Here is a 24,395-nt window from a genome sequence, read left to right as displayed (position 1 = left end):
CAAAAATCCCCAAAAACAGCAAACCCCCCCAGCTCCCGCTTCTCCACCTGGGGACCCCCAAAAACCCCTGAGAGACCCCCAAAAACACCCCAAAAACACCAAACCCCCCCAGCTCCCGCTTCTCCACCTGGGGACCCCCAAAAACCCCTGAGAGACCCCCCAAAAAATCCCCAAAAACACCAAACCCCCCCAGCTCCCGCTTCTCCACCTGGGGACCCCCAAAAACCCCTGAGAGACCCCCAAAAACACCCCAAAAACAGCAAACCCCCCCAGCTCCCGCTTCTCCACCTGGGGACCCCCAAAAACCCCTGAGAGACCCCCAAAAACACCCCAAAAATCCCCAAAAACAGCAAACCCCCCCAGCTCCCGCTTCAGTGCCCCAATCCCAGGGGTTTGCGGAGATTTTGGGGCGTTTTTTGGGGTGTTTTGGGGGGATTTTGGGGGCGTTTTGGGGTCTGGTTTTTGGGATGTTTTGGGGGGATTTTGGGGCTGATTTTGGGGCTGATTTTGGGGTGAATCTGGGAGGTTTTGGGTACCTCGATGTCAGAGATGGCCGAGCGCAGCGCGCAGCTCCAGTGCCCCGATCCCAGGGGTTTGGGGGGTGTTTTTGGGGAATTTTGGGGTATTTTGGGGTCTGGTTTTGGGAGCTGTTTTAGGGGGTTTCGGGGCTGGTTTTTGGGGTGAATCTGGGGGGTTTTGGGTACCTCGATGTCAGAGATGGCCGAGCGCAGCGCGCAGCTCCAGTGCCCTGATCCCAAGGATTTGGGGGGTGTTTTTGGGGGATTTTTAGGGCTTTTCGGGGCCTGGTTTTTGGGATGTTTTGGGGCTGATTTTGGGCTGATTTTGGGGTGAATCTGGGGGGTTTTGGGTACCTCGATGTCAGAGATGGCCGAGCGCAGCGCGCAGCTCCAGTGCACGATCCCATGGATTTGGGGGGTGTTTTTGGGGAATTTTGGGGCGTTTTGGGGTCTGGTTTTTGGGATGTTTTGGGGCTGATTTTGGGGCTGATTTGGGGCTGATTTTGGGGTGAATCTGGGGGGTTTTGGGTACCTCGATGTCAGAGATGGCCGAGCGCAGCGCGCAGCTCCAGTGCCCTGATCCCATGGATTTGGGGGGTGTTTTTGGGGGATTTTTAGGGCTTTTCGGGGTCTGGTTTTTGGGATGTTTTGGGGCTGATTTTGGGGCTGATTTTGGGCTGATTTTGGGGTGAATCTGGGGGGTTTTGGGTACCTCGATGTCAGAGATGGCCGAGCGCAGCGCGCAGCTCCAGTGCACGATGCGCCGGCTGCGGTAGATCAGCCCCTGCTCGTGCAGCCTCACGAAGGCCTCGGTCACCGCCCGGCTCATTTTCTGGGGGTCCGGGGGGGTTCAGGGGGGGCTCCGGGACCCCCGGGACCCCCCCGGCCCCCCGAAGCCCCCCACTCACGGGGTCCATGGTGAAACAGGCTCGCTCCCAGTCCATGGAGGCGCCCAGGCGCCGCAGCTGCTGGTAGATGCGGTCGCCCTTCCTGGGGGGAGATGGGTGCTGCCTGGGGGGCTCGGGGTGGGGGGCTCGGGGGGCTGAGGGGGTGGAGGGAACTCTGGGGGCACTTTGGGGGCACTTTGGGGTCTTTTTGGGGTCATTTATGGGTGCTATGGGGCACTTTGGGGTCACTCTAGGGTCATTTTGGGGCAATTTAGGGGTCCATGGGTCACTCTGGGGTCATTTTGAGGTGCCATGGGTCACTCTGGGGTCATTTAGGGGTGCCCTGGGTCACTCTGGGGTCACTCTGGGGTCATTTAGGGGTGCCCTGGGTCACTCTGGGGTCATTTCGGGGTGTCATGGGTCACTGTGGGGTCACTCTGGGGTCACCCTGGGGTCACTGGGGTCACCCTGCGGTCACCCTGGGGTCACTCGGGGGTCACTGTGGTCACTCAGGGGTCACTGTGGTCACTCCGTGGTCACCCTGGGGTCACCCCGGGGTCACCCGGGGGTGCCGCGGCCGGCGGTCACTCTGGGATCACTCTAGAATCACTGTGGTCACTCTGGGATCACTGTGGTCACTCAGGGGTCACTGTGGTCGCTCCGTGGTCACCCTGCGGTCACCCGGGGGTGCCGCGGCCGGCGGTCACTCACTCCTCCTTCCAGCGCCACACCTCGTCCAGGAAGGCCTGGCGGCCCAGCTGGTGCCGGCTGAGCCCGCGGGAGCGCAGCAGGCGCCGCTCCACCACCACCTGCGTGGCGATGCCGGCGTGGTCGCAGCCCGGCGCCCACAGCGTGGTCAGCCCCCGCATGCGGTTCCTGCGGGGACACCGGGGTCATCGGGGTCACTGGGGACATTGGGGTCATTGGGGACATTGGGGGGATTGGGGACACTGGGGACATTGGGGACATTGGGGGGATTGGGGACATTGGGGACATTGGGGTCATTGGGGTCATTGGGGTCATCGGGGTCATTGGGGACATTGGGGTCATCGGGGGGATTGGGGACATTGGGGGGATTGGGGACATTGGGGACATTGGGGGGACACTGGGGGGATTGGGGAAACTGGGCTCATTGGGGACATTGGGGTCATCGGGGTCATTGGGGGGATTGGGGACATTGGGGACATTGGGGACATTGGGGACATTGGGGGGACATTGGGGGGATTGGGGACATTGGGGTCATCGGGGTCATCGGGGTCATTGGGGACATTGGGGGGATTGGGGACATTGGGGACATTGGGGTCATCAGGGTCATTGGGGTCATTGGGGACATTGGGGTCAATGGGGTCATTGGGGACATTGGGGTCATCGGGGTCATCGGGGGGATTGGGGTCATTGGGGACATTGGGGTCATCGGGGTCATCGGGGTCATTGGGGTCATTGGGGGGATTGGGACATTGGGGACACTGGGGTCATTGGGGTCACAGCGTGGTCAGCCCCCGTATCCGGTGCCTGCGGGGTCACCGGGGTCACCGGGGGGATTGGGGACATTGGGGGTACTGGGGGTACTGGGGTCACTGGGGTGGTCACTCCCATCCCTGGTGGTCACTTCCAGCGCCAGAGGTCACTGCGGTCACTCCCCTGTCCCTGATGGTCACTGTGGTCACTGTGGTCACTCGGTGGTCACTCACCAGCGGGTCAGCGTGTCCTGGATGGCCACGGTCAGCGCGTGGCCCAGGTGCAGAGTCCCAGTGGTCACTCCCACCCCAGCGGTCACTCCCCTGTCCCTGACGGTCACTCTGGTCACTCACCAGCGGGTCAGCGTGTCCTGGATGGCCACGGTGCAGGGTCCCAGTGGTCACTCTGGTTACCCCCACCCCAGCGGTCACTGTGGTCACTCCCCTGTCCCTGATGGTCACTGTGGTCACTGTGGTCACTGTGGTCACTGTGGTCACTCAGTGGTCACTCGGTGGTCACTCACCAGCGGGTCAGCATGTCCTGGATGGCCACGGTCAGCGCGTGGCCCAGGTGCAGGGTCCCAGTGGTCACTCCCACCCCAGCGGTCACTCCCCTGTCCCTGATGGTCACTCTGGTCACTCCCCTGTCCCTGACGGTCACTCTGGTCACTCAGTGGTCACTGTGGTCACTCGGTGGTCACTCACCAGCGGGTCAGCGTGTCCTGGATGGCCACGGTCAGCGCGTGGCCCAGGTGCAGGGTCCCGGTGACGTTGGGGGGGGGGAGGCACATCACGAACACCCCCCGGGGGTTGGGGGTCTCCAGCGAGCGCTGGGGGGGCACCGGGGGGTCAGGGGGGGCCGGGAACCCCCCGAGACCCCCGGGGACCCCCCGGGACCCCCCAGAGACCCCCAGGGACCCTCAGAGACCCCCAGAGACCCCCAGGGACCCCCCAGGGACACCCCAGAGACCCCCAGAGACCCCCAGAGACCCCCAGGACCCCCAGGAACCCCAGGGACCTCCCAGAGACCCCCAGGAACCCCTCGAGACACCCAGAGACCCCCCCAGACCCCCCGGGACCCCCCGGGACCCCTCAAGACCCCCAGGGACCCCCAGAGACCCCCCAGAGACCCCCAGGGACCCCCAGAGACCCCCAGGAACCCCTCAAGACCCCCAGGGACCCCCAGAGACCCCCAGAGACCCCCCAGACCCCCCTAAGGACCCCCAGAGACCCCCCAGAGACCCCCCAGACCTCCCCAAGGACCCCCAGAGACCCTCCCAAAGGACCCCCAAGAACCCCCAGAGACCCCCATAGACCCCCCCAAGGACCCCCCGGAGATCCCAAAGAACCCCCAGGGACCCCCAGGACTCACCAGAGACCCCCAGAATGCCCCAGAGACCCCCCAAGAACCCCCCAAAGACCTCCAGAGACCCCCCAGAGACCCCCCAGGACCCCCACAGGATCCCCCAAACCCCCCCTGGACCCCCCAAGAACTGCCCCAAACCCCCCAGGATTGCCCCAAAGACCCCCCCAGACCCCTCTAAAGACCCCCAGGACCCCCCAGGACCCCCCAGGACCCCCCAAAGCCCCCCACTCACCCCGAATTCGGGCCGGAAGAACCCCTCCTTCTCCCACCAGCTGTACCAGCACCCCCAAAGCCCCCCAGGACCCCCCAAAACCCCCCCAGAACTGCCCCAAACCCCCCCAGAACTGCCCCAAAGACCCCCAGGACCCCCCAAAGCCCCCCACTCACCCCGAATTCGGGCCGGAAGAACCCCTCCTTCTCCCACCAGCTGTACCAGGCCGCCTCCACGTAGCCGGGGCTGTAACTCTCGGGCAGGGGTCCCCCCACGTCTGGGGAGGGGTCCCGGGGGGTGAAAACGGGGTCAGACCCCCCCCCCGAAACTCTGGGACCCCCTCAAGAGCCCCCAGACCCTCCCCAGACCCCTAGAACCTTCCCAAGACCCCCCAAAAACCCCCCAGACCCACTCCCAAGCCCCCCGAAACCCTCCCAAGACCCCCCAAACCCCCCCCAGACCTCCCAAGACCCCCCAAACCCTCCCAAAACCCCCCAAAACCCCCCCCAGCCACACTCCCAAGACCCCCCAAAGCCCCCCAAACCTTCCCAAGACCCCCCCAAAACACTCCTAAAACCCCCCAAAACCCCCCCCAGACACACTCCCAAGCCCCCAAAAACCCCCCCAAGACCCCCCAAACCCCCCCCAAATCTCCCCAAACCCTCCCAAAACCCCCCCAGACCCACTCCCAGGACCCCCCAAACCCCCCCAAGCCCCCCCAAACACCCCCAAATACCCCCCAAATGTCCCAAAACTCCCCCAGCCACACTCCCAGAGCCCCCCAAACCTTCCCAAGACCCCCCAAACCCCCCCAAGACCTCCCAAGACCCCCCAAACCCCCCCAAAACCCCCCAAGCCCCCCTCAAATCTCCCGAAACCCTCCCAAGACCCCCCAAACCCTCCCAAGACCCCCCAAACCTGCCCCAAATCTCCCCAAACCCTCCCAAAACCCCCCCAGCCACATTCCCAAGACCCCCCAAACACCCCCAGACCCACCCAGACCCCCCCCAAGACCCCCCAAATCCCCCCCGAAATCTCCCAAAACCCCCCCAGCCACACTCCCAGACCCCCCCCAAGACCTCCCAAGACCCCCCAAACCCCCCCAAAACCCCCCAAACCCCCCTCAAATCTCCCCAAACCCTCCCAAGACCCCCCCCAGCCACATTCCCAAGACCCCCCAAACCCCCCCAGACCCACCCAAATCCCCCCCAAGACCCCCCAAATCCCCCCCCAAATCTCCCAAAACCCCCCCCAGCCACACTCCCAGACCCCCCCCAAACCCCCCCAGACCCCCTAAACCCCCCCATACCCTCCCCAGAACTCCCCAAACCCTCCCAAGACCCCCCAAATGCCCCCCAAATCTTCCCAAACCCTCCCAAGACCCCCCCCAGCCACATTCCCAAGACCCCCCAGACCCCCCAGCCCCCTCCTCACCCTTCTTGCAGCCGGGTGGGGTGGGGGTCTCGTAGCGCAGCCCCCGCAGCTCCCGCCGGGCCCGGCTGGGCTTGGCCTTGGCCTGAGCCTGGGGAGGGGGGGGGGAGGACCAGGGGGGGTTCAGGGACCCCCAAAAATCCCCGGGGACCCCCGAACCCCCCAGGCCGGACCCCCCCCGACCTGCAGCTCCCGGTTTTTCTCCTGTTTCTGCTGGAATTTCTCCAGCTTCTCCCGTTTCTTCGCCTCCTTCTTCAGCTGCGCCGCGCTCTTGGCCGGGGCGGGGGGCTCGGGACCCCCCGGGACCCCCGGCTCGGGACCCCCCGGGACCCCCCGGGGCTGCCCCACTGAGGGGCAAAAAGGGGGGCGGGGGTCAGACTCGGTGGACCCCTCAAAAAACCCCCCCCCCCCCAAAATTTAAATCCCGCCCCACGTTTTGGGGTCACTCTGTGTGCCCCCCCACCCACCCAAGGACCCCCCAGACCCCCCCAAAGACCCCAAGGACTGCCCCCAACCCCCCCAAGATACCCCAAAAGACCCCAAAGACCCCAAACCCCCCCAAAAAAAACCCCAAAGACCCCCCCAGATACCCCCAAGGACCCCACAAACCCCTCCAAAGACCCCCAAGGACCCTCCAAAGACCCCCAGACCCCCCCAAAGACCCCCAAGACTCCCCCAAGGACCCCCCCAGACCCCCCCAAAGACCGCCAAGGACCCCCCAAACCCCCCCCAGACTCCCCAAAGACCCCCCAGACCCCCCCAAGGACCCCCTAAATTCCCCCAAAGACCCCCAAGGACCCCCAAAACCCCCCCCAGACTCCCCAAAGACCCCCCAGACCCCCCCAAGGACCCCCAAAACCCCCCCCAGACTCCCTAAAGACCCCCAAGACTCCCCCAAGGACCCCCTAAATTCTCCCAAAGACCCCCAAAACCCCCCCCAGACTCCCCAAAGACTCCCCCAGACCCCCCCAAGGACCCCCTAAATTCTCCCAAAGACCCCCCCAAAGACCCCCCAAGGACCCCCAGACCCTCCCCAAACACCCCCCAGACCCCTCCACCCCCCCCACACCGGTGTCCCTCCGTGTCCCCCCCCCTCCCAAAATCTCCCTTCCCCACCCCCTGCCCTGAGCCCCCCGGCCTCACCTGGGCTCCCGGGGGTCTCGGGGGTCTCGGGGGTCTCACCGGGGGTCTCACCGGGGGTCTCCCCCCCGCAGAGCTGCACCTCCCCCAGCTCGGCCCGGAACTGGGGCAGGCGGAGGCAGCGCAGGAACCAGCGGGTGACCCCCGGGAAGGGGGCGCGGGCCGGGGGGTCCAGCAGCTGGGGGGCACGGGGATTGGGGGGTCACCGGGGGGATTGGGGGTCACTGGGGGATTGGGGGTCACTGGGGGGATTGGGGGGGTCCAGCAGCTGGGGGGCACGGGGATTGGGGGGTCACCGGGGGGATTGGGGGTCACTGGGGGGATTGGGGGGTCACGGGGGGGATTGGGGGGTCACTGGGGGATTGGGGGGGGTCCAGCAGCTGGGGGGCACAGGGATTGGGGGTCAGGGGGGGTTTGGGGTCACCGGGGGGATTGGGGGGCACGGGGATTGGGGGGTCACCGGGGGGATTGGGGGTCACTGGGGGGATTGGGGGTCAGGGGGGGTTTGGGGTCACTGGGGGGATTGGGGGTCAGGGGGGGATTGGGGGTCACTGGGGGATTGGGGGTCACTGGGGGGTTTGGGGGTCACCGGGGGGATTGGGGGGGTCCAGCAGCTGGGGGGCACAGGGGGATTGGGGGTCACTGGGGGGGTTTGGGGGGTCACCGGGGGGATTGGGGGTCACTGGGGGATTGGGGGGGTCCAGCAGCTGGGGGGCACGGGGATTTGGGGGGTCACCGGGGGGATTGGGGGTCACCGGGGGGATTGGGGGTCATGGGGGGATTGGGGGGGTCCAGCAGCTGGGGGGCACGGGGGATTGGGGGTCACTGGAAGGGATTTGGGGGTCACTGGGGGGATTGGGGGTCACTGGGGCATTGGGGGTCAGGGGGGGATTGGGGGTCACCGGGGGGGATTGGGGGTCAGGGGGGGATTTGGGGGTCACTGGGGGATTGGGGGTCAGGGGAGGAATTGGGGGGTCAGGAGGGATTTGGGGGGTCCAGCAGCTGGGGGGCACGGGGCATTGGGGGTCACGGGGCGATTTGGGGGTCAGGAAGGATTTGGGGGGTCAGGGACATTGAGGGGTCAGGGGGATTTGGGGGTCAGGGGGGATCTGGGGGGTCACAAGGTTATGGGGGACATTGGGGGGTCCAGGAGCTGGGGGCGGGGGCACAGGGAGGGATTTGGGGAGTCAGGGACATTTTGGGGTCCCAGGGCCATTTTTGGGGTCACCCAGGGAGATTTTGGGGTCCCACCTGGGTGAAGGGCCCCAGCAGGGTGCAGGTGACGGTGATGTCGGCCAGGGGACATTGGGGGTCACTCTGGGGGTCCCAGGGCCATTTTTGGGGGTCCCAGGGCCATTTTGGGGGTCCCAGGGAGATTTTGGGGTCACCCAGGGAGATTCTGGGGTCCCACCTGGGTGAAGGGCCCCAGCAGGGCGCAGGTGACAGTGATGTCAGCCAGGGGACATTGGGGGTCACTCTGGGGGTCTCAAGGATATTTTGGGGGTCTCAGGGAGATTTTGGGGTCCCAGGGCCATTTTGGGGTCACCCAGGGAGATTTTGGGGTCACCAGGGAGATTTTGGGGTCCCACCTGGGTGAAGGGCCCCAGCAGGGTGCAGGTGACGGTGACGTCGGCCAGGGTGACGCCGTCGCCCACCAGGAAGCGCCGCCCCCCGCCCAGGTGGGCTTCCAGAGCCCCCAGCCCCCGGCGCAGCTCCTGCAGCCCCCGCGGCCGGTCCTGGGGAAACGGGGGCACCCCGAAATTCGGCACAGGGACAGCACCGATCGCCCCGGATCCCGCCGGTGACACCCCAAATTCCATCATGTCACCCCGGATCCCGCCGGTGACACCCCAAATTCCATCTGTGACACCCCAGATCCCACCAGTGAAACCCCAGATCCCACCGGTGACACCCCAAATTCCATCTGTGACACCCCAAATTCCATCATGTCACCCCGGATCCCGCCGGTGACACCCCAAATCCCACCGGTGACACCCCAAATCCCACCTGTGAAACCCCAAATCCCATCATGTCACCCCAGATCCCACCAGTGACACCCCAAATTCCATCATGTCACCCCAGATCCCATCATGTCACCCCGGATCCCGCCGGTGACACCCCAAATTCCATCATGTCACCCCAAATCCCATCATGTCACCCCTAATCCCACCGGTGACACCCCAAATTCCACCTGTGAAACCCCAGATCCCACCAGTGACACCCCAAATTCCATCATGTCACCCCGGATCCCGCCGGTGACACCCCAAATTCCATCATGTCACCCCGGATCCCGCCGGTGACACCCCGGATCCCACCAGTGACACCCCAAATTCCATCATGTCACCCCGGATCCCACCAGTGACACCCCAAATTCCATCATGTCACCCTGGATCCCACTGATGACACCCCTAATCCCACCTGTGAAACCCCAAATTCCATCTGTGACACCCCAAATTCCATCATGTCACCCCAAATCCCACCGGTGACACCCCAGATCCCACTGGTGACACCCCAGATCCCACCTGTGACACCCCAAATTCCATCATGTCACCCCTGATCCCACCTGTGACACCCCAAATTCCATCATGTCACCCCTGATCCCACCTGTGACACCCCAAATTCCACCAGTGACACCCCAAATTCCATCATGTCACCCCAAATTCCACCAGTGACACCCCAAATCCCACCGGTGAAACCCCAGATCCCACCTGTGACACCCCAAATCCCACCTGTGCCACCCCAAACCCCTCCAAATCCCCACATACACCCCTCAAATCCCCCAATACCCCCCCAAACCACCTCGTACCATCCCAAATCCCCATGTACACCCCCCAAATCCCCCCTGTACCCCCCCATATCCATCTCATACCCCCCCAAATGCCCCCAAATCCTCCCCAAACCCCCTCATACCACCCCAAATACCCCCCAAATCCCCCCCAAGCAACCTCATACCACTCCAAATAGCCCCCAAATCCCCCCCAAATCTCCTCATATCCCCCAATACCCCTTCAAACCCCCAATACTCCCCCAAATCCCCACGTACACCCCCCAAATCCCCTCATACACCCGCTGTACCTCCCCAAAACCCCCACAAACCACCCCATACCCCCCCAAATCCCCATGTACAGCCCCCCAATACCCCCCAAATCCCCCCTGTACTCCCCCAAATCCCCTCATACCCCCGCAATAGCCCCTCAAACTGCCAGTACTCCCTCAAATCCCCCCTAAAACCGCCCAAACCCCCTCATACCCCCCCAAATCCCCATGTACACCCCCCAATACCCCCTCAAACCGCCAGTACTCCCCCAAATCCCCCCCAAACCCCCTCATACCCCCCCAAATCCCCACGTAGACCCCCCCAAATCCCCTCATACACCCCCCAATACCCCCTCAAACCGCCAGTACTCCCCCAAACCCCCCCCAGACCCCCGCAGACCCCTCCCCACGGACCCGCGGGGGTCCCCCCAGCGCCAGGGCGGCGGCCGTGCCCAGGTCGCCCTCGGCGAAGGCGACCCACTGCCGGACCAGCGCGGCCTCGGGGGGGTCCCGGCCCCGCAGCTCGGGGGGGCTCAGCAGCAGCGCCGCCGCCCCCGGCCCCAGCAGAGCCCCCCCGGGGGTCCGCAGCAGCGGCGGGACCCCCGGCCGGCCCGCGGGCTCCAGGCGGGGCGGGGGGCCCGGGGAGAAGCGGGCGGCGATGAGGACGCGCAGCGCGGCCGAGCCCGAGGGCGGCGGCGGCAGCAGCAGCACCGGGGGGGCGGCCATGGGGCTGGGGGGAAACGGGGGAGTGGTGAAAATTGGGGGGATTGGGGGAAATTGGGGGAAATTGGGGGGTTGGGGGAAATTGGGGGGATTGGGGGAAATTGGGGGGATTGGGGGGAAAACGGGGGGAGTGGTGAAAATTGGGGGGAAACGGGGGGAGTGGTGAAAATTGGGGGGAAAACGGGGGGATTGGGGAATTGGGGGAAATTGGGGGGTTTGGGGAATTGGGGGGATTGGGGGAAATTGGGGAAATTGGGGGAAATTGGGGGGTTTGGGGAATTGGGGGAATTGGGGGAAATTGGGGGGAAAACAGGGGGATTGGTGAAAATTGGGGGGAAAACGGGGGAAATTGGGGGGAAAACGGGGGGATTGGTGAAAATTGGGGGAAAACGGGGGGAGTGGTGAAAATTGGGGGGAAAACGGGGGGATTGGTGAAAATTGGGGGGATTGGGGGAAAAACGGGGGGAGTGGTGAAAATTGGGGGGATTGGGGGAATGGGGGATTGGTGAAAATTGGGGGGAAATTGGGGGAAATGGGGGGAAAGTGGGAGAAAAATGGAGGAAAAGGGGAGAAATTGGGGAAAAAATGGGGGGAAATTGGGGGAGATTTTGGGGGAAAATTAGGGGGAAATGGGGGGAAATTGGTGAAAAGTGGGGGAAAATGGGGGGAAATGAGAGAGAATGGGGGAGGAAATTGGGTAAAAATGGGGAAAAATGAGGGAGGAAATTGGGTGAAATTGGGTAAAAATCGCGTGAAATTCGGTGAATGTAGGGGGAGAAATTAGGGAAGAATTGGGGGAAATGGGCAGAAAAAAGGAAGAAAATTAGGTAAAAATTAGGAGGGAAAAGAGAGAAAATTGGGTGAAAATTGGGAGGAAAATTGGGGGAAAAGGGGAGAAATGGAGAGAAAAAAGAAGAAAAATCGGTGAAAGCAGGGAAAAAATTGGGGGAAAGTGGGAGAAAAAAGGGAGAAAATGGAGAGAAAATTGGGGGAAAACAGGGAAAAGATGGAAAAAATTGGGTAAAACCGGGAAGAAAGCCGGGCTCCCGGGGGCACCGGGGTCGGGAGGGGATTGGGGGGTCCCGGGTGGGATTTTGGGGGTCCCGGTGGGTTTTTGGGGGTCCCGGGTGAGTTTTTGGGGATCCCGGGTGGGATTTTGGGGGTCCCGGGTGGGATTTGGGGGTCCCGGGTGGGTTTTTGGGGGTCCCGGGTGGGATTTGGGGGTCCCGGGTGAGTTTTTGGGGGTCCCGGGGGGGGTTTGGGGGGTCCCGGGTGGGATTTTGGGGGTCCCGGGTGGGTTTTTGGGGGTCCCGGGTGGGTTTTTGGGGGTCCCGGTGGGATTTTGGGGGTCCCGGGTGGGTTTTTGGGGGTCGCGGGTGGGATTTTGGGGGTCCCGGGTGGGATCCCGGGGGTGGCTGAGGGCCGGTACCGGGGGCTGTGGGTGCCGGGTTTTTCAGGGGGATTTTTTGGGGATTTTTTGGGTGGATTTTGGGGGGATTTTGGGAGGATTTGGGGGGTCACGTGGCCCCACCTCCCCGGTACCTGCGGCGGCGGCGGCGGCGGGAGGAGCCACGTGGGGCGGCGCGCGGGGCGCATGCGCAGGACGCGCGCAGGACGCGCGCGAATGACGCAACTTCCGGTTGGCGCCGGGAGGGGCGGGGGGAGCGCGCGGCGCCCCCTGGCGGCCGGGAGGTGCCAAGGCTGCGCCGCGCCAAAGGGACCCCAAAAAAACGCCCAAAACGGCCCGAAACCAGCCCGAAAATCCCCCAAAAACAGCCCAAAAAGAGCCTGAAAATCCCCCAAAAAACGGCCCGAAACCAGCCCGAAAATCCCCCAAAAACAGCCCAAAAAAAGCCTGAAAATCCCCCCAAAACAGCCCAAAAAAAGCCTGAAAATCCCCCAAAAAACAGCCCGAAAATCCCCAAAACTACAGCGAAATCAGCCAGAAAATCCCCCCAAAAAGAGCCCAAAAAGAGCCTAAAAATCCTCCAAAAAACAGCCCGAAAATCCCCAAAACTACAGCGAAACCAGCCCGAAAATCCCCCCAAAAAAAGCCCAAAAAGAGCCTGAAAATCCCCCAAAAAACAGCCCGAAAATCCCCCCCAAAACAGCCCAAAAAGAGCCTGAAAATCCCCCAAAAAAACAGCCCGAAAATCCCCAAAACTACAGCGAAATCAGCCCAAAAATACTCCCCAAAACACCCCGAATATCCCCCAAAACCAGCCGAAAAATCCCCCTAAAAATCCCCCTAAAACAGTCCAAAAATTTCCCAAAAGCAGCCCGAAAATCGCCCCAAAACACACCAAAACCAGTCCAAAAATCCCCCCAAAAACACCCCGAAAATCCCCCCAAATCCAGCCCGAAAATCCAACGAAAACCACCCCAAAACAGCCCAAAAATCCCCTAAAAACACCCCAAAAACAGCCCAAAAACCCCCCAAAAACCAGCCCGAAAATCCCCCGAAACCACCCCAAAAATCCCCCCAAAACCAGCCCAAAAATGCCCCAAATCCCCCAAAATCCACTCGCAGGCTCAGGGCAGGGCTGGCATTTATTGGGGTTCAGCAACGGGGCCGGGGGCACCCGAAAATTTTGGGGTCCCCCCCGAATTTTGGGGGTTTCACCCCAAATTTGCGGCTCCTCCCGAGCATTTTGGGGTCCCCCCGCTTTTTTAGGGCGTCCCTGAAGATTTTGGGGTTCCCCCTGGGGTTTTGAGGATCCCTCCAGGAATTTTGGGCGTTCCCCCGGGAATTTGGGGGTGTCCCCGCAGATTTTTCGTGTTCCCACGGAGATTTTGGGGGTTCCCCCAGTTTTTGGGTTATCCCCGGGGATTTTGGGGGTTCCCCCGAAGATTTTGGGGTCCCCCCAGGGATTTTGGGGGTGTCACCCCAAATTTGGGAGTCCCCGCAGGGGATTTGGGTTTCCCCGAAGATTTTAGGTCATCCCCGGGGATTTTGGGAGGTTCCCGTGGGGATTTTGGGGTTCCCCAGATTTTGGGAGCTTCCCCCAAGGGACTTTGAGGTTCCCCAGATTTTGGGCCCCCCCAGATTTTGGAGGGGTCACCCCAAATTTGGGAGTCCCCCCAGGGATTTGGGTTTCCCTGAAGATTTTGGGTTATCCCCAGGGATTTTGGGTTATCCCGGATATTTTGGGAGGTTCCCGTGGGGATTTTGGGGTTCCCCAGATTTTGGGAGGTTCCCCCAAGGGATTTTGGGGTCCCCCAGAATTTTTGGGGGGTCCCCCCGGGTTTTGGGGGTCACTGTTTCTGCTGCAGCGCCTCCTTGCGCGCCGCGTCCTGCAGCAGCTGCGTGTCCACCTCGTCGGCCGGCAGCTGCACGTAGCGAACCACGGAGCCGCGGATGAAGCAGTTCTTCACCGAGAGCTGGGGGGAAAGGCACCCCAAAATTCACCCGGGGACACCCCAAAAATTCCTGAGAAACACCCCAAAAAATCCCCAGAGAAATCCCCCCAAAAACGCCGAAAAAACAGACAAAGATTCCCCCCAAAAACGCCCCCGGAGCTGTGGATGAAGCAGTTCTTCACCGAGAGCTGGGGGGAAAGCACCCCAAAATTCACCCGGGGACACCCCAACAATTCCTGAGACACATCCCAAAAAATCCCCAGAGAAATCCCCCCAAAAACCCCAAAAAAACAAAGATTCCCCCCAAAAACGCCCCCGGAGCTGTGGATGAAGCAGTTCTTCACCGAGAGCTGGGGGGAAAGGCACCCCAAAATTCACCCGGGGACACCCCAAAAATTCCTGAGACACGCCCCAAAAATTCCCCAAAAATCCCCAGAGAAATCCCCCCAAAAAACAGAGAGAAACCCCAAAACCCCCAAAAAACTGGGACCCCCAAATCCCCCCCAAATCCTCCCTAAGAGCCCCCAAAAACCATGGAGATGCCCCAAAAACCACCCAGAGCCGCCTGAGAGCTCCCCAAAATCCCCCAAAATCACCCCAAAATCCCCCCAAAATCTCCCAAAATCTCCCAAAATCCCCAAAATCCCCCAAAATCCCCCAAATGCCCACCATGTGCGGGTACTTCTCGGGGTCGGTGACGCTGATGTCGGTCAGTTTGATGTTCAGGTACTGGGGGGCACGGGGGGGTCAGAGACCCCCAAAATTACCCCAGAGACCCCCAAAATTACCCCAAAATTACCCCAGAGACCCCCAAATCCACCCAGAGAACCCCAAAATTACCCCAGAGACCCCAAAATTACCCCAAAATTACCCCGGAGACCCCCAAAATTACCCCAGAGCCCCCCAAAATTACCCCAAAATTACCCCAGAGACCCCCAAATCCACCCAGAGACCCCCAAATCCACCCAGAGACCCCCAAAATTACCCCAAAATTACCCCAGAGACCCCCAAAATCCCCCCTGGGACCCCCAAAATCCCCCCAGGGACCCCCAAAATCCCCCCAGGGACCCCCACTCACCTGATCCACCGAGTGCAGGGTCCCGCAGATGCTGGGGGGAGACACGGGGGGAATTTTTGGGGGTCCCAGGGGTTTCCAGGCAGATTTTGGGGGGTCCCAGGTGGGTTTTGGGGACTCTGGGGAGATTTTGGGGTTCCCAGAGGGATTTTGGGGGTCCTGGATGGGTTTTGGGGGGCCTCTGGGGGGGTTTATGGGGTCGCGGGAGGATTTTTGAGGGTCTTGGGGGACTTTTTGGGGATTTTTGGGGGGGTCACAGGGGGATTTTGGGGGTCCTGGGGGGGTTTTGGGGGGTCCCAGGTCTGGCGGGGTTTATGGGGGTCCCAGGGGGATTTTTGGGGGGTCCCAGGGGGGTTTTGGGGGGGATTTTGGGGATCCCCCTCACCTGAGGTCGTTTTTCAGCTCCACCACCACGTCTTTGCCCACCAGGGACTTGAAGAAGGAGTAAAACAGCTGAGGGGGGCACGGGGGGGGTCAGGGGGATTTTGGGGGGCTCCCAAATCCCCCCGGGGACCCCAAAAACCTCCTCGGACCCCCAAAACCCCGCCCGGACACAGAACCCCCCCCCGAGTCACCCAAAAAAAAACCCCAAACCCCCCCAAAACCCCCCAAATGTCCCCGGGACCCCCAAACCCCTCCCAAGCTCCCAAAATACCCCCCCAAGACCCCCAAACCCCCTCTGAGTCCCCCAAACCCCCCGGACCCCCCCCCCCAAATGCCCCCAGGACCCCCCAAAATCCTCCCGGACCCCCCAAAACCTCCCAAATCCCCTCGGACACCCCAAATCCCCCCGAAATCCCTCCAAAATCCCCCCAAACCACCCCGGGACCTCCCAAAATGCCCCGGACCCCCCCCAACCCCCCTCTGACCCCTCCCAAATCCCCTCGGACCCCCCAAATCCCCCCAAAATCCCCCCAAACCCCTCCGGACCCCCCAAAATCCCCCAAAATCCCCCCTGAGACCCCCAGATCCCCCCCAAAACCTCCTAGGTCCCCAAAATCCCCCAAACCCGCCTCGGACCCCCCAAAATCCCCCAAAATCCCCCCGGAGCCCCCCGCCCCCCCCCTTTCACCATCTCCGCCCGCCGGAGCGCGCCGCGCAGGCCACGCCCCCTTCCGCCGCCGGCCACGCCCCCTCCGCCGCCGAGGCCACGCCCCCCGGCCAATCACAGTCGGGTTCTCGCTTTTAAGCCACGCCCACCTGCTGGAATCACGCCCCCTCGGCGCCGCCGAGGCCACGCCCACCGCGGGGGTGGCGGGAAATGAGTCAGGCGCGCGCCCCGGGGTCAAAGGTCACCGGGAGGAGGGGGTGCTGTGACCCCTGTGACCCCCCCGTGACCCCTGTGACCCCCAGTGTCCCCCCAATGTCCCCAATGTCCCCCAATGTCCCCAATGTCCCCAATGTCCCCCAATGTCCCCCAATGTCCCCCAATGTCCCCCAGTGTCCCCACTGTCCCCCAGTGTCCCCAATGTCCCCAATGTCCCCCAATGTCCCCTCAATGTCCCCAATGTCCCCAGTGCCCCCCCAATGTCCCCAATGTCCCCCAATGTCCCCACTGTCCCCAATGTCCCCAATGTCCCCCCAATGTCCCCAATGTCCCCAATGTCCCCAGTGTCCCTAGTGCCCCCCCAATGTCCCCCCAATGTCCCCACTGTCCCCCAGTGTCCCCAATGTCCCCAATGTCCCCCAATGTCCCCCAATGTCCCCCAATGTCCCCAATGTCCCCCAATGTCCCCCAATGTCCCCCAATGTCCCCAATGTCCCCCCAATGTCCCCACTGTCCCCCAGTGTCCCCAATGTCCCCAATGTCCCCCAATGTCCCCCAATGTCCCCCAATGTCCCCCAATGTCCCCCAATGTCCCCCAATGTCCCCCAGTGTCCCCACTGTCCCCCAGTGTCCCCAATGTCCCCAATGTCCCCCAATGTCCCCCAATGTCCCCCAATGTCCCCCAATGTCCCCAATGTCCCCCCCAATGTCCCCAATGTCCCCAATGTCCCCCAATGTCCCCCAGTGTCCCCAATGTCCCCCCCAATGTCCCCAATGTCCCCCCAATGTCCCCAATGTCCCCAATGTCCCCAATGTCCCCCAGTGTCCCCAATGTCCCCCCCAATGTCCCCAATGTCCCCAATGTCCCCAATGTCCCCCAATGTCCCCCCAATGTCCCCAATGTCCCCAATGTCCCCAATGTCCCCAATGTCCCCAATGTCCCCCAATGTCCCCCAATGTCCCCCCCAATGTCCCCAATGTCCCCAATGTCCCCCAATGTCCCCCAGTGTCCCCAATGTCCCCCCCAATGTCCCCAATGTCCCCCCAATGTCCCCAATGTCCCCAATGTCCCCAATGTCCCCCAGTGTCCCCAATGTCCCCCCCAATGTCCCCCAGTGTCCCCCCAATGTCCCCAATGTCCCCCAATGTCCCCCCAATGTCCCCAATGTCCCCAATGTCCCCAATGTCCCCAATGTCCCCAATGTCCCCAGTGCCCCCCCAATGTCCCCCCAATGTCCCCAATGTCCCCAATGTCCCCCCAATGTCCCCAATGTCCCCAATGTCCCCAGTGTCCCCAATGTCCCCTCAATGTCCCCAATGTCCCCAATGTCCCCCCAATGTCCCCAATGTCCCCCAATGTCCCCCCAATGTCCCCAATGTGTCCCCAATGTCCCAATGTCCCCAATGTCCCCCCACTGTCCCCAATGTCCCAATGTCCCCAATGTCCCCAATGTCCCAATGTCCCCAATGTCCCCAATGTCCCCAGTGCCCCCCCAATGTCCCCAATGTCCCCAGTGCCCCCCCAATGTCCCAATGTCCCCAATGTCCCCCACGTGTCCCCTGTCCCCGTGTCCCCTCCCAGGCCACCCTCGCCCACGCGTGGCCGGGTGGGGACCGGGAGAACCGGCCGGGCTGGCGGTGATGGCACCGAGTGTCACCAGAGTCTGTCACCGAGTGTCACCTCCCCTGTCACCTGCCGCTGTCACCTGCCCCCTGTCACCTCCGGTGCCACCTCCGCTGTCACCTGCGCCCTGTCACCGTCCTGGCACCCACCTGGCACCTCCCGTGTCACCTCCGGTGTCACCTGCCCCTTGTCACCCACCTGGCACCCACCTGGCACCTTCCCTGTCACCTGCCCTGTCACCTCCGGTGCCACCTCCCCCCTGTCACCTCCGGTGTCACCTCCCCCCTGTCACCTCGGGGATTTAAGGGCGGCCCCGGGGCCACCCCGACATCGACGGAGCTGTCGGTGAGTGGGGACAGCGAGGGGACATCGGGGACATTGGGGACATTGGGGACAGGGTGGGGACAGGGATGGGACATCAGGGACAGGAAGGGGACATTGGGGACAGGGTGGGGACATTGGGGACATTGGGGACATTTGGGACACTGGGGACAGGAAGGGGACATTGGGGACAGGGTGGGGACATTGGGGACACTGGGGACAGGGATGGGACATCGGGGACAGGGATGGGACATCGGGGACAGGGTGGGGACATTGGGGACATCGGGGACAAGGTGGGGACATTGGGGACATTGGGGACATTGGGGACAGGGAGGGGACAGGGATGGGGACATTGGGGACATCGGGGACATCGGGGACACGGAGGGGACATCGGGGACAGGGATGGGGACATTGGGGACATCGGGGACAGGGTGGGGACATTGGGGACAGGGAGGGGACAGGGATGGGGACATTGGGGACAGGGATGGGACATCGGGGACAGGGATGGGACATTGGGGACAGGGTGGGGACAGGGACAGGGATGGGACATTGGGGACAGGGTGGGGACATTGGGGACATTGGGGACATTGGGGACAGGGAGGGGACAGGGATGGGGACATTGGGATGGGGATATTGGGACAGGTCAGGGACAAGGACACAGGGACACACGCTGGGGACAGGTTGGGGACATTGGCATGGGGACACGGGGGACAGGGACACAGGGACAGGGTGGGGACACGAGCATGGGGACAGTGACATTGGGACAGGGACAGGGACATGTTGGGGACACGGGGACAGGGACAGGGACATGGGGACAGTGACATTGGGACAGGGACAGGGACATGTTGGGGACACGGGGACACACGTTGGGGATGGGTTGGGGACATTGGGACAGGGACAGGGACACGGGGACAGGGACAGGGACAGGTTGGGGACATCGGGAAGGCGGGGGTGGGTGGGTGGGGACGTGGGGACAGGATGTGGGGACAGGGCTGGGACATGAGGGATGTGGCATGGGGACAGGGACAGGGACAGGGAGAGGGACAGGGACAGGGACAGGATGGGGACATGGGGACAGGGACAGGGACAGGGACAGGGACACAGGGACAGGGACACGGGGACAGGATGGGGACAGGGATGAGGACACAGGGACAGGATGTGGGGACAGGGCTGGGACATGAGGGATGTGGCATGGGGACAGGGACAGGGACAGGGAGGAGGACATGGGGACAGGGACAGGGGACAGGGACAGGGACAGGGACAGGGATGAGGACACAGGGACAGGGAGAGGGACAGGGCTGGGACATGAGGGATGTGGCATGGGGACAGGGACAGGGGACAGGGACAGGGAGAGGGACAGGGACAGGGACAGGATGGGGACATGGGGACAGGGACAGGGACAGGGACAGGGACAGGGGACAGGGGACAGGGACAGGGACAGGGACAGGATGGGGACAGGGAGGAGGACATGGGGACAGGGACAGGGACAGGGGACAGGGACAGGGACACGGGGACAGCGTTGGGGAGGCGCTGCAGGGCAGGGACCGTGTCCCCACCGTGTCCCCCCGTCCCTGCCGTGTCTCCTGGGTGTCCCCCCATGTCCCCCCCGGTGTCCCCTTGGTGTCCCCACCATGTCCTCCCATGTCCCCACCATGTCCCCCCCGGTGTCCCCTTGGTGTCCCCACCATGTCCTCCCATGTCCCCACCATGTCCCCGCTGTGTCCCCACTGTCCCCCCCGGTGTCCCAACCCTGTCCCCACCGTGTCCCCACCGTGTCCCCACCGTGTCCCCCCTGTCCCTGCTGTCGGTGTCCCCACTGTCCCTGCTGTCCCCCACCCTGTCCCCCCAATGTCCCCTCGATGTCCCCCCGCTGTCCCCTCAATGTCCCCTCAATGTCCCCCCATGTCCCCCCATGTCCCCCCATGTCCCCCCAATGTCCCCCCATGTCCCCCCAATGTCCCCCCAATGTCCCCTCAATGTCCCCCCAATGTCCCCCCAATGTCCCCTCAATGTCCCCCCATGTCCCCCCATGTCCCCCCAATGTCCCCCAATGTCCCCCCAATGTCCCCCTGATGTCCCCTGATGTCCCCCCAATGTCCCCCCGCTGTCCCCAGGGATGTGCGCCGGTCTCCAGTGTCTGTTCAACCTCCTGCGCTGGGGCTGGGGGGTCCTCAGGGGCCTCTTGGGGGGCCACAAAGGTGAGCAGGGGGAATTTGGGGGGGCCCGGGGGGGTTGGGGGGATTTTGGGGGATTTGGGGGGATTTGGGGGAATTTTGGGGGGTTCCGGGGTGGATTTGGGGGGATTTGGGAGGATTTTGGGGGGTTCTGGGGTGGGTTTGGGGGGATTTTGGGGGGGCTAGGGGTGGATTTGGGGAGCTCCAGGGTAGATTTTGGGGAAATTTGGGGGGGCCCGGGGGGATTTGGGGGGATTTTGGGGGGCTAGGGGTGAATTTGGGGGGATTCTGGGGGGGGCCGAGGGCATTTCGCGTGGCCCGGGCTGGAATTTGGGGGGCTCGGAGGGACATTTGGGAGGCTTGGGGTGGGATTTTGGGGGGTTCCGGGGTGGATTTGGGGGTCCCAGGGGGATTTTGGGGGTTCCGGGGTGGATTTTGGGGGGTCCATGGGGGTTTTGGGGGGCTCCAAGGGGATTTTGGGAAGCTCCAGGGAGTTTTTGAGGGTCCTGGGAGATTTTGGAGGGGATTGAGGTGGATTTGGGGGTCCCGGGGAGTTTTGGGGTTCCGTGTGGGTTTTTGGGGGGTCCCAGGTGGGTTTTTGGGGTTCCGGGTGGGTTTTTGGGGTTCCATGTGGGTTTTTGGGGGTCCCGGGTGTTTTGGGGATCCCGGGTGGGTTTTTGGGGATCCGGGTGTTTTTTTGGGGGGTCTCTGACCCTCCCCTGCCCCCCCAGCGATCCCCCCGCCCCCCAAGGCTGAGAGGACCCCGGTGGTCCCGGGCAAGGAGGACTGAGACCCCCCGGCACCCCAAAATCTCCGCGGGACCCCAAAATCTGCTCGGCACCCCAAAACCTCCGCTGGACCCCCCCGGGACCCCAAAACCTCCGCGGGACCCCCCGAGATCCCCCCCGCCCCCGCTGAATAAAATGGAATTAAAATGAACCAAAAATGGACAAAAAAATCTCATTTTTATCTCCCTGGGAGGGGGAAACTGAGGCAGAATTTGGGATTTTTGGGATTTTCCCCAAAAAATTTTTTTGAGTTTTTTCGAACCCAAACCTGGATGGAGGAAGAGGAAAAATGAACCAAAAATGGACCAAAAAAAAAAAAAATCTCATTTTTTATCTCCCTGGGAGGGGGAAACTGAGGCAGAATTTGGGATTTTCGGGATTTTCCCCAAAAAATTTTTTTGAGTTTTTTCGAACCCAAACCTGGGTGGGGGTGGGGAAAAAATGAACCAAAAATTAACCAAAAAATGGACAAAAAAAATCTCATTTTTATCTCCCTGGGAGGGGGAAACTGAGGCGGAATTTGGGATTTTTGGGCCGGGGAAACTGAGGCGGAATTTGGGATTTTGGGGCCGGGGACCGCAGGAATTTGGGATTTTTGGGCCGGAATTCGCCCCGCCCCGCTCGCCCATCGGGAGAGCCCCGGGGCCGCCGCGGGGGGAGGGGAGCGGCCGCATTCCCAAAATTCCCATTTTTAACCCCAAAATTCCCTCTTAGAATCCAAATTTCCCTTTTTTTAAAAAACCCAAAATTCCTTTTTTTTTTTTTAACGGAAATTCCCATTTTAAAACCAAAATTTCCCATTTTTTAAACCCCAAATTCCCCCCTTTTATTAACCCGATTTCCCCCTTTTTTAACCGAAATTCCCAATTTTAAACCCCAAATTCCCCCTTTTTTAACCCAAATTCCCCCCTTTTTAACCCAAAAATCCACTTTTAAACCCAAAGTTCCATTTGATAATCCAAATTCCCATTTTTAACTCCTTATTTAACCCAAATTCCCTTTTGTTAACCGAAATTCCCCCTTTTTAAAACCCCAAATTCCCTTTTTAACCCAAATTATACCTTTTTATACCCAAATTCCACTTTTTTAAACCTAAATTTCCATTTTTAACCGAAAATTCCCTTGTTAAAAACCCAAATATCCCATTTAAAACCCAAATTTCCCCCAGTTTTTAACCGAAAATTCCAATTTTTTTTTACCCAGAATTAAACTTTTTAACCCAAAATTCCCATTTTTAACCCAAAATTCCCACGCTATTCCCCCGGGGGTCCCGTGACGTAATGATGACGTCACGGCCCCGCCCCTCCCTCCCCCGGCGCTCGCAGCGCCCGGAGCCGCTCCGGGAGTTCGGGACCCCCCCAGGGACCCCCAAAATCCCCCAAAAATCCCCCAAAATTTCCCCCAGGGACCCCCAAATTCCGCCCCAAAATCCCCCCAAAATTCCCCCTCAAAATCTCCTAAAATCTCCCCAAAATCCCCCCAAAATCTCCCCAAAATCTCCTAAAATCTCCCCAAAATCCTCCCAAAATCCCCCCCAGAATCCCCCCAAAATTCCCCCTCAAAATCTCCTAAAATCTCCCCAAAATCCCTCCAAAATCTCCCCAAAATCTCCTAAAATCTCCCCAAAATCCTCCCAAAATCCCCCCCAAAATCCCCTAAAATCTCCCCCAAAATCCCCCAAAATCTCCCCAAAATCCCCCAAAATCCCCTAAAATCTTCCCAAAATCCCTCAAATCTCCCCAAAATCCCCCAAAATCCCGCCCGCCATGGCCGAGCCGCAGGTAGGGTTGGGGTGAGGGGAAACTTTTATTTTCCTTTTTTTTTTGGTTATTTTTTGTTATTTTGGCATCGATTTTCCGCTTTAAAATAAGTTTTTTTTCCCTTTTTTTTTTTTTTCAATCCGAGTTTTAAAAGTTTTTAAAACTCCCGTTCTCGGTTGATTTTATTTTATTTTATTTTATTTTATTTTATTTTATTTTATTTTATTTTATTTTATTTTATTTTATTTTATTTTATTTTATCTTATCTTATCTTATCTTATTTTATTTTTTCTGAATTTATTTTGTTTTGTTTCATGCGTTTTATGCAGTCTTATTTTGTTTTCTTGTGTTTTACCTTGTTTCACCTTAATTTCATTTCACTTCAAGCTAACCTTGTCTCATTTAATTCCATTATTTAACTTCGTTTAACTTAATTTAGCATCATTCATTTCGTTTAATTATTTCACTTAATTTCGTTTCATTTGATTTGATTTGATTTCACTTCATTTCGTTATTGAATTTTCGATTTAATTCCATTTAATTCCATCTTTCATTTACCAAACCCGCATTTTATTCCCCGTTGTTTTTTCTTTCATTCCATTGAATTCCATCCCATTTTTAATTTTATTTCGCTCCGGATTTTTCCCATTTTCCTTCACCGCGATCGCCGAATTCCCGATTTTTATCTCCGCATTCTTCCTCCCCGCTCTCTTTATTTTCTCTTATTTCTTTTTCTGCTGTTCCCATTTCAATCCCGTTCATTGCAACCTTTAAATTCCCTTTTTTTTCCTCGTTTTTGTTATTTAATTTTTCTTTTCTTTCCCCTCGTTGGCGCCTTCCCCGCCCCGCGAGGTGCCCGAGGCGCTGCAGGAGGTCACGGTCAGCAGCGAGCCCCCGCCCGGCCTTGCGGAAGGTGGAGACGCCCAAAATCCCCCAAAATCTCCCCAAAATATCCCTAAAATATCCCCAAAATATTCCCAAAATCCCCAAAAAATATCCCGAAAATATCCCGAAAATATCCCCCAAAATATCCCCAAAATACCCCCAAAATATCCACCAAAATATCCACCAAAATCCTCCCAAAATATCCCCAAAATATCCCCCAAATACCCCCAAAATATCCCCAAAATATTCCCAAAATCCCCAAAAAATATCCCGAAAATATCCCGAAAATATCCCCCAAAATATCCCCAAAATACCCCCAAAATATCCACCAAAATATCCACCAAAATCCTCCCAAAATATCCCCAAAATATC

General features: G+C 60.2%; 2 protein-coding genes and 1 long non-coding RNA gene across 3 annotated transcripts in view; 1 reads left to right on the top strand and 2 right to left on the bottom strand.

The window, feature by feature from the left end:
- The window catches only part of VARS1 (valyl-tRNA synthetase 1), a 36,986-nt gene extending 24,630 nt beyond the window's left edge, over window positions 1-12,356 (bottom strand). Inside the window, exons 1-11 of the mRNA XM_085564914.1 lie at window positions 12,312-12,356; window positions 10,461-10,776; window positions 8,600-8,746; window positions 7,014-7,188; window positions 6,054-6,217; window positions 5,874-5,961; window positions 4,616-4,716; window positions 3,568-3,692; window positions 2,117-2,281; window positions 1,427-1,508; window positions 1,231-1,350 (exon numbers count right to left, since the gene is read on the bottom strand). Coding sequence (XP_085421040.1) covers window positions 1,231-1,350; window positions 1,427-1,508; window positions 2,117-2,281; window positions 3,568-3,692; window positions 4,616-4,716; window positions 5,874-5,961; window positions 6,054-6,217; window positions 7,014-7,188; window positions 8,600-8,746; window positions 10,461-10,772 — 1,479 coding nt within the window. The 5' untranslated portion in view covers window positions 10,773-10,776; window positions 12,312-12,356. The remainder of the gene's footprint in view (window positions 1-1,230; window positions 1,351-1,426; window positions 1,509-2,116; window positions 2,282-3,567; window positions 3,693-4,615; window positions 4,717-5,873; window positions 5,962-6,053; window positions 6,218-7,013; window positions 7,189-8,599; window positions 8,747-10,460; window positions 10,777-12,311) is intronic.
- A 945-nt stretch (window positions 12,357-13,301) lies between these two features.
- Window positions 13,302-16,342, bottom strand: LSM2 (LSM2 homolog, U6 small nuclear RNA and mRNA degradation associated). Its single transcript, XM_077788961.2, has 5 exons — window positions 16,277-16,342; window positions 15,590-15,657; window positions 15,208-15,238; window positions 14,799-14,858; window positions 13,302-14,150 (listed from the first exon to the last, which is right to left on the bottom strand). Exons 1-5 carry the CDS (start codon window positions 16,277-16,279, stop codon window positions 14,025-14,027), a joined length of 288 nt encoding a protein of 95 aa, XP_077645087.1. The 5' UTR covers window positions 16,280-16,342; the 3' UTR covers window positions 13,302-14,024.
- A 1,640-nt stretch (window positions 16,343-17,982) lies between these two features.
- On the top strand, window positions 17,983-22,731 carry LOC146764216 (uncharacterized). Its single transcript, XR_014950881.1, has 3 exons — window positions 17,983-18,440; window positions 20,531-20,614; window positions 21,322-22,731. It is a non-coding gene; the product is annotated as an uncharacterized LOC146764216 (long non-coding RNA).
- Window positions 22,732-24,395: the final 1,664 nt, after the last annotated feature.

The sequence above is a fragment of the Lonchura striata genome, chromosome 35 (assembly GCF_050655825.1).
Source record: "Lonchura striata isolate lonStrDom1 chromosome 35, ASM5065582v1, whole genome shotgun sequence".
NCBI lineage: Eukaryota > Metazoa > Chordata > Aves > Passeriformes > Estrildidae > Lonchura > Lonchura striata.
This window is presented reverse-complemented; position numbering and strand designations above follow the sequence as displayed.

Coding starts and splice junctions, on each gene's coding strand:
- LSM2 (XM_077788961.2), bottom strand. Junction 15,239..15,589: donor GAGCTGAAAAACGACCTCAG/GTGAGGGGGATC, acceptor GTCTCCCCCCAG/CATCTGCGGGACCCTGCACT. Junction 14,859..15,207: donor CCCTGCACTCGGTGGATCAG/GTGAGTGGGGGT, acceptor CGTGCCCCCCAG/TACCTGAACATCAAACTGAC.